The following is a 14497-nucleotide window of genomic DNA, read 5'->3' on the forward strand; positions in this document are numbered from 1 at the left end:
CAGTAAACCATTGTCTATCACATATATTGATATCTCGTTAAAAGAAAAATTCATCCATTTAAGGGTTAATGTAGTATAGTCGGACAGTGTCCAAGATGTACACCAAGACATAGGTATAGCACAGGTATTCAGTTATCTCTCGATTTTTATTTTCAAAAGAATTTACCTCGTCAAACCCATACTAATGTTTCCGATTTTGAATTTCTTAAAGGGTTAAGTACTTTAATACTTTTTCGGTAAGTATATCAAAGTTCAGTTCTTAATTACATTTCGGTAGGTAGTACATGTTTCATTGCAAAAATTTATTAAAATAATACGATTAATACTTAAATGAAAACAGCTATTTGAGGAAGTTTGTGTTTTTTCTGAGGAGCGAAAGTGAAAACCTCTGGATTCGAATTGATGAAGTCCGACGATAAAAAGGCTTCAAGATTGCCAATTTAATTTTTGGCAGCCCAATTATGTTCCGAAGCGCAATGACTTTTCAAAAACAACACTCACTGAACAAGTGAACACCTCAAAAGATTATATACCTGACCAGGTTAAACAAAAAAAATCTACTTAGGTAATTAGATCCCCAATTACTCGCAATAAAAAGAATCTAAAAACTGAGTAGCCATGACATTGCCGTCGCAAGTGTCGTAACAAGCTAGCGTTCGTTATGGGCCGAACCTCGATCAGCTGAAGATCATTGCCAAGGCGGCGCGCGCGTATGGTTCGTTAATTGCCGAGCGCGCGCGAAATGCTCCTGCGCCGCCCGGGCCGTGGGAATCGCACGCGACACGAATTTATTAAGTTCTGACTCTGTTCTATATACGTAATGATCAGAATGAATTTTATGCTTTTGTTGTAAGATTACTCAAATTATTGTTTTTTTTTTGTTTACATCGAATTTCGGCGCTACAAAAGTGAGAGAGCCTTATCATAATCAAATCAAATATTTATTTGCGACGCATGTCGTACGCCTTTATAAATATATTGATAGAGGTGTTTGGTGTAAGTATGGAATAAAATATGCTGAGCTAAAGTTTATATTGGTTGACTATATACAATACAAGACGATGAAACCTGTAAACCACTCTTTTCTTTGAAAATATTCCTGTCGGTATACTTCTCGAGCTGTCTATCAGGACAAATTGAAGCTAAATAGGAAGTCTAGATGATGAAGATGTGGACGCTACTAGCTTGTAAAGCGCAGATTATGGCGTGTCACGCTCGGTTTTCACCAGATAGAACCGGGTCACATTATTATATGTAAGTAGGTAACCGTAAGTAACTCTAAACATCGCAATCGTAAACGATTGTGTAACTGGATAAATGGGTAACTTCGACTTAACACACTTTAGCAAAGATATATTATGATTGGTTCTAATTACACGCCGTACGATTAGTAAATAAGCAGAGATTATTTGCTTAGCAGAATAATAACGTAATGACACTAATGACAAATGTAGTTCTGGGGAAGTAAACTTAGATTAATTTATATTTCGAATAATTTATTAGAATAATAATGATTTTTTTATTTCGAAGCACCTACTCTTTTTGGTTATGTTTTTTTATTTCAGCTACCCAAAGGTTGTCTGGTAGAGATCGCTCTTTAGCGATAAGACCGCCTGTTGTCTGCCTCTATTTATAATCATTTGTATTGCCTCCACTGTATATTTTTTCTGTATCTTTTGCTGAGGTGTGCCAATAAAGAGTATTCTATCTATCTATCAGATCAATGTAATACTCATATAAGGTTAGTGTCGGGAAGACCGTCTACCCAGAAAGACCGTCTACTGAATATAACTTTTGTATTTATATATCTATCACTTCTTACACCTCCGAAGGTATACCAGTTTTTCATCCTTAATCCATTGGTCTTCAATAGATATCCCTAGGACCTAGGACGAACACTAGTTAACAAAAAACTTGATTCGTGTTTCGAACTCGACCATCGAGTTCAACGTGGTTACGCAAAAAATTAAAATAAAATAGGAGCAGTTGGAATATTTGTGCATTATGTATGTAACGTGTTAATTTAATAATCGTTCTACCTGCCTAGTACAATTAATGCTCTTAAAACGCGTTTAATTTATTGTTTTATGTCCTGAAAGATGTAACTTCGAAATTGTGCCTAGTCGGAAAGTATAAGAGTAAGGCACCTTTTTTAGGCTTTATGGGAAATAAGTCGACTTCAAACGGGTGTTGTAGGTTAATTTTAATTATAAGTTTCGGCTTTGCATTTGTCTGGACCTGAAAAAAGAAGGTTATCAACCTCATTTACGGGATATGACGGTCTTGCCTTATAAATAGAAAAATGCTGATATGTTGAAAATATCAACGTTTATTTTAAATAAATAAATATTATAGGACATTCTTACACAGATTGACTGAGGCCCACGGTAAGCTAAAGAAGGCTCGTGTTGTGAGTACTCAGACAACGATATATATAATATATAAATACTTATATACATAGAAAACATCCATGACTCAGGAACAAATATCTGTGCTCATCAAACAAAATAAATGCCCTTACCGGGACCGCGGCGTAGCAGGCAGGGTCACTACCGACTGCGCCAGAGCGGTCGTTGTTTTAATATCTATCACATTACTCCCTGTTATTACAGAATACGATGATTTTGATACTTATTCTCATATTAAATTACGCGACAACGAGCACTAGACGGTCTTGCCTTACTCAGCGCGTGGGGACGGTCAACCCGCCGAGCCTTAAAAAAAGTGATTTTTACTACATAAGTTTACTTTAATTCACCAAAGTACCCATTATAAAAGCTGTGTAGAATATAAAATTTGCTAGCCCATAGGACCATGCGGATCACTCTAGACTACTTTAGTAGTCTAGTTTTATCCACTCAAACTTTATTTCAAATAAAGTATGCCGGTCTTGCCCGCACTGACCTTAATTATTATTAAGGCAATATTATATAGACACCACATGGACATCTAGAAAAAGGTTTCGGATTTCATTAATAAACAATGCAAGTTAATATTAAAATACAACTTTGCCCCTTGTATAACAAATAACTATTGTCTACCCCGAACATTTATATAAATTAATATCGGGTAGTTTTATGTTGTTTACATCTCCGGTGACATTTTGCTGGGACGTCAGTCTTCCGCGACCACGGCCAGTGCAACCTGGCCGAAACGTTGGGAAAAAAGGGAAAAATAATGTTAATTAATCGCGTTCGACCTGTATGTGACTTTAAATATGTGTACAAAGCGCGAGAACTTAAAGTGTTATATCATTAAACATCTTGATAAGGGATAAGGATAGGGATAGGGATAGGGATAGCGATAGGGATAGCGATAGGGATAGCGATAGGGATAGCGATAGGAATAGCGATAGCGATAGCGATGGCGATAGCGATAGCGTTAGCGATAGCGATAGCGATAGCGATAACGATAGCGATAGGGATACGGATACGGATACGGATACGGATACGGATACGGATACGGATACGGATACGGATACGGATACGGATACGGAAGATTACGTTTGCGATAAGTATAAGCAAAATGTAAAAAATTGTAAGGGATAATAGAAAAAAGTACTTTTTACCCACCGATCATAGTGTCGAAATACGGGCTATGTGGGATGTTTATAAAGGTTTCCCCAGCGTATATAGAATTACCTACGCTGTGGTCGGTGTGTAATATTTCTACAATCATTGCAAGCAAAAGTATTATGTGCAATCGAAATAATCGCAGATAAATATACCTACCTACAGAGAATACTTTTATTACGCGGGCGAAGCCGCGGGTAAAAGCTAGTAATTCCTATAAAGGCAATTGATATAGGTATGTATATATATATTAGATATGTAATATGTTACGATTCAAATCATCAAATCATGTAATGTAAGTGTATTAGAATACGGAAATGATCTCGAATAATAAAAGGTTCTTTGAAAAACTCTGATCAAAAGATCACATTTCGCAAGCATATCATGTTTTCAATAAGAGGAAATGTACCTGTATTCGTATTAATTTACTTTACGGTTGGTTAATAAAATAATTATTTGCGAGTAGTGGACTATTCTATTACATTACAAATTTAGAGGTGACCGTTCCATGTCTGTATACCAGATAAAATGTGTTAAGTATAGTAATAAGAGACAGTAACAAACAATAAAGTGCACAGTGCACAGGCACAGCAAAAAATAATAATACATTACTGAAAATATTTAGCAATTTGATTAGGTATTCATTCACACGGTGGCTGAGATCGTCGGTGTAAAATATAAAGAGTGGGGGAAATGATTTTAGTGTAATTTGCCGTGACGGATTACGGATATTTAGCATTTGATTTTAAAATTCTTATAAGGTTCCGGTTTTGATACCTTTCTGTAATCAAGATGAAATTGACGATGACGAGTACGAAACTGCTTTTAATCTTGAAATTTTATGCGCTTGAATATTTACATCCTACTTCATCTGCCTATTCAAACGGTACCCATGTGAGCAAACCTTTTATTAAACTGTTATTTTTATATTTCAGTAATCCCGACCGGGACAGCGAGCAAAGAAAAATGCGTAGAAGAGACCGACGTCGTCTCGCAGGCCATCGGCAACTATGGCCGCTGGCAGCTGCTGATGACGTTCCTGCTGTCGCTATTCTCATTCCCCTGCACGTTTCATATATACCTGCCGACTTTCACGGTAAATATTCTCATCTGGATATTCTGTATATTAACTGGGGTCAGACTATTTATACTCCAGACGACCTAGACGAAGTGACAATAGGTTACGTTCCGAAGCGTCATAGCGTGGAGACCGACGTCGTCTCTCAAGTCATCGGCAACTACGGCCGCTCAATTAAGCTGATATCCCATATCTTTCTCCGAGTCTTAGATTAAAGATTATATATTCAAATTCGGTAACGGACGGTTTGGTGCAACCGACCCTAAGAGTATTTGAACCAATAGGACGTTTTTTTACTTTTTTAAATTAGTCATTCATTTAATTACAAAGACATCACGACGACAAAGACAAGACGTGTTGTCATTGTTAAAGATTTTTTGAGCGTCTACAAAATTAACATACGTATTGAGATATTTAAATAGAAACAACACTTAATAAAAGGCTTGATACACGTGTTATAATGAGCTTTGTTTTTTAAATGTACCTAGGTATTGGTATTTTTTTGCACGAATAGTTATTTTAGGAAGGATTACTAATTAACTACGTATGTTTTTTAATGTTTATTGTTATTTTTTACCAATGTGCAACAACAACCAACTACATGAAAATAACACACATATGTACATACATAGTTTACGTGAACCTAGAAGACATTCCTGCTTAGATAAAGATCTCGATAATGTTACTTGTATTCTCTCGCTGAATTATTATTTTCTCTAAAATTATGTTTACCTTTATAAATGTAAGGTGTCAAAAAAATACTTTTCCACATCAAAAGGGTCAATATTTCTATTTATATTTTTTCACCAAAGTATGCCTAATTATTGGTTCACCAACGATAATAAGAATAAGAATAAGAAACCAACGATGATGACATGGTTTGAATTATTTTTCAGGCGAGAGAAACCAAATACTGGTGCCGGATGCCTGGAAACTTGACAGGGCTACCGATAGAAAACTGGATCAATTACAGCCAGCCCAATAACAATTACTGCCAAGTTCGGGACATTCCTGCCGGTATCACGGTGCAAAGCATACTGAATGGCACCGCACCATTGCTGGACACATTCCAGAAATGCCAGGAATGGGACTTCGATCGGTCCGAGGTGGGAGACACCATCATATCCGAGTGGAACTTGGTTTGCGACAGAGCAGGGCTGACCAGTTTGGCTGAAGTTGTGTTTTTAGTCGGTGTGGGTATCGGTGGAGTAGTAGGCGGCTGGATTTCTGACAGGTATGTTGAATTACCTTATTGTTATTAAATTAAGGAAACGATTCTGCGTTTTGTAAACTCACGTACTCGCTCTGATTTACTTGGTACTTATAGTAAAAGATTTTTGTCTTATTCCTCTGTCCTTTTTAGGGTTCCGTAGTCAACTAGGAACCCTTATAGTTTCGCCATGTCTGTCTGTCCGTCCGTCCGTCCGTCCGTCCGTCCGTCCGTCCGTCCGTCCGTCCGTCCGTCCGTCCGTCCGTCCGTCCGTCCGCGGATAATCTCAGTAACCGTAAGCACTAGAAAGCTGAAATTTGGTACCAATATGTATATCAATCACGCCAACAAAGTGCAAAAATTGGAAAAAAATGTTTTATTAGGACGCTACATGTAAAGTGGGGGCTGATATTTTTTTTCATTCCAACCCCAATGTGTGATATATTGTTGGATAGGTATTTAAAAATGAATAAGGATTTACTAAGATCGTTTTTTGATAATATTAATATTTTCGGAAATAATCGCTCCTAAAGGAAAAAAAAGTGCGTCCCCCTCTAACTTTTGAACCATATGTTTAAAAAATATGAAAAAAACCATAAAAGTAGAACTTATAAAGACTTTCTAGGAAAATTGTTTTGAACTTGATGGTTCAGTAGTTTTTGAGAAAAATACGAAAAACTACGGAACCCTACACTGAGCGTGGCCCGACACGCTCTTGGCCGGTTTTTATTTTTGAAATTTAACCAATAAGGACATACTCTTGTGAAAATAGATTTATTTTTAAACATAACTATGGTTTTGGCCCATATTTTTGTGAACTCATTCATAAAATAAATTCATTTTAACTTTTTGGTCCAGAGGAATAAGAAATTTAGGCCCAGAGGAATAAGGTAAGTCAGGATAGGTTAACAAAAATGTTAAAAAACCGTATATTTATAGATTATATATTGTACTTTTGTTCACAAAACTATCAAAAAAGTTTCTAGAATACTTTTATATTTATTTTTATTAATAACATTCAGACTGTAAATGCACTAGGAGCTAAAAAGATCAAATTTTTTTATTATTAATATTTTAAAAAAATCTAAGTTTTTTTATTATGGTACTTTAAAATATAGGAAATCACTTGATAACTACTCTTCTTTTTGAAAGTCAGTTAAGAAAAACAAGAAAAATTTAGAAAATTCTTATTCCATTGTCCAAAATCCATAGGAATAAGGGACAGAGGAATAAGAAATTATCGAAAAAAAACCAATGATTCATAATGTATATATACAACGCGGCTGTCGTTAATAATATGAATAGATAGTACGTAAAGCAATTAATTAAGCAAAAAAGTACATTTTTAAAAGTTACACAAATCCCAAAAAATCGAACAGAGTCATAAGAATGATACCTGAACCACGGACAGAGGAATAAGATATTTACCTTCGTAATTCCGGAGCCACGTGCAACAGCCGACACTTCCACCTCGTACCACGTTCCGAGCGCGACTGATTATTCCCCGCGGGGGAGAAGTTTGTCTACAATCTTCAATACGTTTACGATACAGGCGAATAAAACCCGCACCAGAGAAATAAGAATTTTGTCGCGGACATCTCTTATTTCCTAAATTTTAAATACAAAATTATAGATAAAAAAATACTTGTTGAATTTTAGTAATGTAGTAACTAATAATGTATCCATGTACTCAATCAAAATATTCGTTAAGTTGACTGAATTGAAGTTATCATCACATGTTTAGAGAAAAATGGAGAACGGACACGACAGTGTAGTAAGAATAACGGATATATTTTTTTAATATAAAAAATTACAATGACCTTATACTAAAGCTAATCGATGTCCCAGTCGACTAAAGATATAAAGTATCTGAAAAAAAAAAACAGGATTTTAAACTAAAGTTTTCAGTGAAATAAGCCTCCGGACATTGAAAATTAGGGTCTCGGAGAATCACCCTTAAGCGTGCAGTTGTAGGTATTTAGTTGAAACCGAAATTGATGATAGACTGACTTCTTCGAAAATAGTAGCTTATTGACTTATCACATCATTGGTGATATTTTGCATAGAACAGGATAATCCGTTGGCGCCGATCTATTTGGGCAATGACTGATCCTCCATAAAAGGTTTCCAAACATGATACAATTCACTGTTCAAACTTTTCAATTATCATATTTCCATTCCAGGTTCGGTCGCAAGCGTATCCTGATGGGCATGATGATAGCGCAAAGCATTCTCGCTATCCTGTCGCTCCTCGTCCGGTCTTACCTCCAATACGTGATCGTGCGGCTCGTTATGGGTCTGGTGTCAGTGTCTGTGGTGTACGCCGCCTTCGTGTTATCTGTGGAGCTGGTGGGGGGGAAGTGGGTGACCATCGCGGGCGTGTGCAACTTCTTCCCGCTGCCGCTGGCGTACATTATCGTGACGCTGCTCTCCTATGTGCTGCCCAACTGGAGGACTTTGCAGCTCTCGCTGTCGCTGCCGGGATGCTTGTTGATGATTTTGTGGTGAGTGGGCGAATCTGTTTACTATATTGTAATCTAAGTTCCTTCACAAACCATCCGTTCGTTTTATTATTTAGTAGTTAAATTACAATAAATATTTTGCCGATGCGCGATGTTCAGATATTAAAGAACTTAATTTTTACAAACGTAACCTAAAACGATAGTCATATTTTAATTTTAAATGTAAGCATGCATCATTTTAAAATGTTAACTGCTGATCAATTAATGATCTATGTACAAGAGGCACTTACAAGATGTTAGGCACATCTGTTTTTGGTCCAATATGTACCATCAAACTATGTCAACTTTTTAATTGACATTATTAAATAGCTATTGTAGTTGTGTCGCTTAACTTCAAAACTGGGTAAATCCATTCTGCTATAAAGTTGATTATCTTTCAGATCATAATTATATTTTTTATTATATTCAACCTTAAAGTAGAATGGATTTACCCCGGTTTGAAGTTAACCGACACAGTTATTCATTTATTACTTAGTTGCCATATGTTGCGCAATAAAATGTAAAGTAAGTTAATTAACTTTATGAATAAATTTATTGCAGGTTTGTCTTGCCTGAATCACCAAGATGGTTATTAAGTATGGGCCGTACTCAGGAAGCCAAAGCAATTTTACAAAAAGCAGCAAAATTCAACAAAAGCGAACTACCAGCCGATCTAGACAAACTGTTGATTATACATAGAGCAGAGAACCCCGAGGAAGAGCCAAGCGTGCTTATGCTGTTTTCAGGGTACCTACTGAAAAGAACGATATGCCTGTTTCTATCGTGGTTCTCGATGACTATCGCGTATTACGGCCTGTTGCTGAACATTGGCAATTTCCAGTTGGGCGATCTTCATATGACGTCTATCATACTGGCTGTGGTTGAAATCCCTGCTATAGCTATGAGTATACCTATTCTGTTAAAAGCAGGAAGACGAGCTCCGATATTCATTACCATGCTGGTGTGTGGCCTGGCGTGTGTCGCCAGCGAGTTATGCTCGATGTCAGCATCGGAGGAGAAATGGGTGGTGATACTTTGCCTCATGATAGGGAAGTTTGCGATTGGCGCGACCAACATGATGCTGCCGATTTTCACCGCCGAGTTGTATCCTACTGTGATAAGAAACTTGGGGGTAGGAGCTAGCCAGATTGCTGCGGGCATAGCTCTTATCTGCATACCATATTTATGGAAACTGGTAAGAATAAGTAATATTTATAATTTGTATGTGATGATATATTTTGTCAACACAAATATACCTACAATACACTTGTATTATTAGTTCACGAATCCCTGAATTTCGGACCAACTTTCTTCGTTTCTTATCATACCACTTGTCTTCTTCACCCTATTGCAGTAGCGTTCATCGATCTAAACTACCTAGATGCACCATCACGGCTTAGAATGTGTCCGCAGCAAATTGTGCTTGAAAATGTTCTAAGCACAATTGGGCGGTCAGTAGCGCTTCATCCGCCGTGTCGGCAACATGCCGAAGTGCTCCGTAAAAAAGTGCAAAAATAACACCTTATATACGTTAAAAAAGGATGACGTATCGTATTTCAGGTAAGTAATTGTTAATAATTTTATAATATTATGCATTTATGGCCAAAATGGTTTCCTAACTTACTAAAAACATTTATTTTCTAGAATAATTGAAGTAAATTCCTTGATTTGGTCTTACGCAGTTTGTCTCTTTCTCTTGCGCTATACTAGTAATGAGCGGACGGCGACAAAAGATGGTTGAAGTGGAACATAGTTAAAAATGGAATGATGGAGTCGCTAATTTATATTTTTTGTAAAAGAAGCCTATTTCATATTAATAATGTATGTATTTATTTATTATTATGGACCAATAAGTCTGAAATAAATGATTTCAATTCAATAACATTAATACATATCTTATAAATTACTTTAATTATAAAAAGAAACAACCCGGGAATAGCAAATTCGTTTTTAAGTAATAAAAAAGGTTTTTATTCCAGATTCTCAAAACAAGACGTTGAAAGGGAAAAATGGCGCAAGATTATAGCTGAGGAGCGGAGAGAAGATTTACCCACACAAATCTTTGAAAGAAATTACGTAGAATAATAAATTAATGTCATCATTCAATTCTTCTCTTAATTCATATTCTCCAAGTGCACCATCCCTCACACACACCACATACAATCCCTCAACTGTTTACCTTCACATAATCGCTACACATACACTCACTACACGCACACACACACACACACACACACGTATGTTATATATATACATACATACACACACATATATATATATATATATAAGTTTGTCAAAAATGCCCTTTTTCTAGCACCCTGTATGTTTTTTCCAAAATCTGTAAATGCCATTTTTCATAAATTTGAAATTGATGGATGGTTCCCTTAGACTATTTTCATGTAGGACTACGGGATCTCATATCGGCCTTACTGACCCGCTATCAAAATACACCCTGTATAAGTCCTCATAGTAAAAATTAAAAAAAATTGAATGCACTTTTACTAAGTTTAGAAAATAAAATGAAGTCTTCTTTCAGCAAAATATGCTATCTACGATATTTAAGGTACTTTCCCTCCATGTGGCATCGCCGTGGGACACCCTGTATATACCTCAGTTGACTCTATTTAATAATGCAAACATTGCAAAACGTGGAGATATTGATCAGTTGCAATTTTCCCCCAGTCCAAATTGTCCCGCCGTACCTTATATATTTTTTTGTTTGAGATAATATCAATAAAAATATCATACAGTAAAAACTCATTTTTTTTCGCTTAAAATACGCAAAATCTCGAAAAATGTTATACCAAACGTTTTGTTCCTTAAGAAATTTTCTATCTAATAGGATTTTTTAAAACAGTTTTTCGCAAAAATACCGCAAATTTCCTCATTCTCGCCTTTCATCTCATAGCGCGACTCCCATGATGCCTCTGTCCATCCTCGTTCCCAATGTAAAAATGGCGTTTAGATTGTTGCAGCGCGAACGAAATTAAACTTATGTTGGTTGCAATAAGACGTAGATTTGTTTAAAAATATGCACACCTGCGATCTGCGGTAATAAAATTTTATGGCTTTCGCGATGATCACATTCATTAATGTCATAACCGCCAATTGCTTGCATTTGAAATTGAACTTTAAGTACTAAGAAATAACGTTGTTTTTGTAAAAAAATGAAAGTAGTTTTTACTACATTGCGAAGTTTTCGTTTGTCAACTAGACGCACACATTTGCAACTTAGCGATCGGACACTTTTGAGTGTCGAATTTGTAGGCGATAGTGTATCTAGGAAAGTTTAAATCGATGGTAGCGTTCAATAAACTTATTTACAGTTGCAAAGTAAAACGCATGCAAATTTATATAAATATGTAGTAGTTAGTGTAGTATTTACACACTGTCTAATTCACAAATTGTATGTAAATGGCTATTTATTATTGGGTTTTGGGTTAGCTGAAAATGAACGAAGTACAGTCATCCATAAAAGTGGTTTTACCACTTTTCGATCTTATTTGATTAAAAATAGAGCCGAAAAGTGGTATACCATTTTTTGGCTGACCGTACAGATATTATAATATAGTGGGTATTATGTAACATTTGTAACGTTTTTGTTTATACTTAGATTATACATATATTTATTGTATGGGATTGTTGATTGTTTTCTGGGGTTGTAGATTTTTCAGTCGAAAAGTTTTTTAGTCCCAGTCCCAGACAATTAAACTTTTGATCCTAGATAGGAATGGGTGGGGAGTACTTACCATCTAAAACCGTTTTCGCGTAACAACCCGGGATCTGGTAAATGTTCTATCTAACCCAATCATAAACTAGATATACCCAATATGAAACGAGTTGTTTACAAATTGTTTTTCAAATGTAATTTCAGAAAGCGCTGAACGAGCATCTGCCGATGGTGACGATCGCAGCGCTGAGCGCGTTCGGCGGCGCCATCGTGCTGCTGCTGCCAGACACCTCCAGCACAGACGAAAAGAGACCTAAGGACAAAAAGTAACATATTCAACAAGCTACGAATTTACAGACTGGCAAAACAGAGCAGAAAATAATAGGGGCGCCACCGTCTATGTAAACCGTTTACATGTGGCAACTGGCAACTTGAGTCACTTTTGTATAAGAATAAGAACAGTAAAATTGACTTTCCCATCCCATACTTTTACCAACGTATAACAATTCTCGGTTTTTCGCTTTTGCAAACTTGAAAAATAAAAAAAAAATAACTATATCACCTAGAGACATGATTTTTTCACCAAAAGATAGCTTATGTTCCGTAATATTAGGAACTAGTCGTAACTCCATATCAACAAAGTGGGACGTTTTCCCGTGCACAAGCACAAATGTTTGCCATTTCTACTCTATTTTGCCAATACCAAGCAACTTAACTTGACAACGACTGTGAGAGGCCCACCGGTCCAAAATTATTTTACACGTCGAACTTCTATGAAATTATGGCCTTTACATTGTCAACTTAGTTTGAAATGACTTTAAGAAGTTTAAGAACCCAAAACTTACATTTGACAGCACCCGTGGCCTTACCGTTTTTAAATCTGCAGTATCTGCACCAGAGATCCTACTACGAAGACCGATGTTCATAACAAGACACAGAACAACATTTCCTTAGGTATCTCTCATTAAAATAAGTATAGGTAAAGTAAATATACTCTAACAAACATAGTCACATATATATTACTATTATCTACATAATATGTTACTCACGCCATCTACACTTTATCTTACGAAGTGTGGAAACTATTATGTATGTTTTGTTCGTTTGTTCACAGAGCTTCGTTCGACAACGCTTCGCCGTGCAACGGTACTTTCACAGCCACGGACGATAGAGGGCATTAGTTACCCTCCACCAGTGATTTGTTAACTATAGTGTTAAATATATGTTTTGTTTTAAAAACAAAATTTATAACAGTGAAAAAACTAAAGTGAATAGTGAGAGTAAAATCGAATTTAGTACAAGTTAAGAAAAAAAGAGTTGAATGTTTCTAAATAATGTGAACGAAAATATCGTAAATGTATAAAATACTAAATAGCGTTATTTAAGTTATCTAGATGCTATAATTGTCAATAAGGTTACATTCGTTTAGATTTTACATTAAATATGTCACTGAAGATAGTTTACCTACCTATAGCTGTTAACTTGTTGCCATCACGGACAATTTTTGCCATTAGTTAATGTTACCGTTAATTGGAATTACCTGTAGGTTACCACATACCCGATGTGGTACGGTTAAAATGTTACGTGAGTGAAAAGACTCGTACCTATTGATAGTTACTTCTTCATATGTATATTATTTAAGCGATCAAAATGGCGGCGGTTAACACACACAAATATAATTTTTTCACCTCACTAGCTCGGAAAGGACTTTTTTATTCTTTAAAAACAGATAGCAAAATCGCATTTTATCCACAAGAGTGCAAAGAATATTTGAAATCCGAACGTGTCATTAGTTACTTTTTTAAATATAATTTCTTGTAAAGGCATGTCCCAGACAAGACAATTTTCTCCCTGTGCTTAAATTGTCTTAACAAATCGTGTGATTTGAACGTAAAAATAATTTCATATCGAATTGTGTCCGACTAAAAACATTAAATTTATACAATTTTATAACATGATTTTACCATAAAACACTTGAAATCGTACAAGAAATTGTATTTTTGACTTTTCCACTGTACTTATTCAGAACGCACCTTAAGTAACATTGCAATCTCAAAACGCGTGAAACGGAACGCACCGAAATTGATTTTTCTTCTTTTGTGGTGTCGGTGGGTGCATCGTGGAAATTGTAATAAACGCAAATTGACTAATTTCTGTGCAATTATGTTCCAGTTGTTTTTATTGCGTGTTTCCTCGCTTTAGTGAGGTGAAAAGTTATGTGTTACACACGGGATGCAAAGTTATTTTACCTCGTGTGTATTGCAACACTCTCTACGCTCAGGATTCTATTTTTGAACTACTCGCTTCGCTCAGGATTCTATTTTCGAACCACTCGCTTCGCTCGTAGTTCAACCATAGAATCCATTCGCTAGCTCGTAGTTCAACCCTAGAATCCATTCGCTAGTTCGTGTTGCAATTCCACACTCGGTTAAAATACAACTTTGCTCCCTTGTATAACAAATAACT

At 36.0% G+C, this 14497-nt stretch overlaps 1 protein-coding gene across 2 annotated transcripts in view; it reads left to right on the plus strand.

Moving 5' to 3' along the window:
• The window catches only part of LOC125229285 (organic cation transporter protein-like), an 86531-nt gene extending 72702 nt beyond the window's left edge, over positions 1 to 13829 (plus strand). For both annotated transcript variants that reach the window (XM_048134079.1, XM_048134080.1), the window contains exons 2-7: positions 4508 to 4668; positions 5547 to 5884; positions 8044 to 8364; positions 8923 to 9556; positions 12236 to 12357; positions 13146 to 13829. In XM_048134079.1, coding sequence (XP_047990036.1) covers positions 4508 to 4668; positions 5547 to 5884; positions 8044 to 8364; positions 8923 to 9556; positions 12236 to 12357; positions 13146 to 13212 — 1643 coding nt within the window. In that variant the 3' untranslated portion in view covers positions 13213 to 13829. The remainder of the gene's footprint in view (positions 1 to 4507; positions 4669 to 5546; positions 5885 to 8043; positions 8365 to 8922; positions 9557 to 12235; positions 12358 to 13145) is intronic.
• Positions 13830 to 14497: the final 668 nt, after the last annotated feature.

Source organism: Leguminivora glycinivorella, chromosome 9, assembly GCF_023078275.1.
Source record: "Leguminivora glycinivorella isolate SPB_JAAS2020 chromosome 9, LegGlyc_1.1, whole genome shotgun sequence".
Taxonomy (NCBI): domain Eukaryota; kingdom Metazoa; phylum Arthropoda; class Insecta; order Lepidoptera; family Tortricidae; genus Leguminivora; species Leguminivora glycinivorella.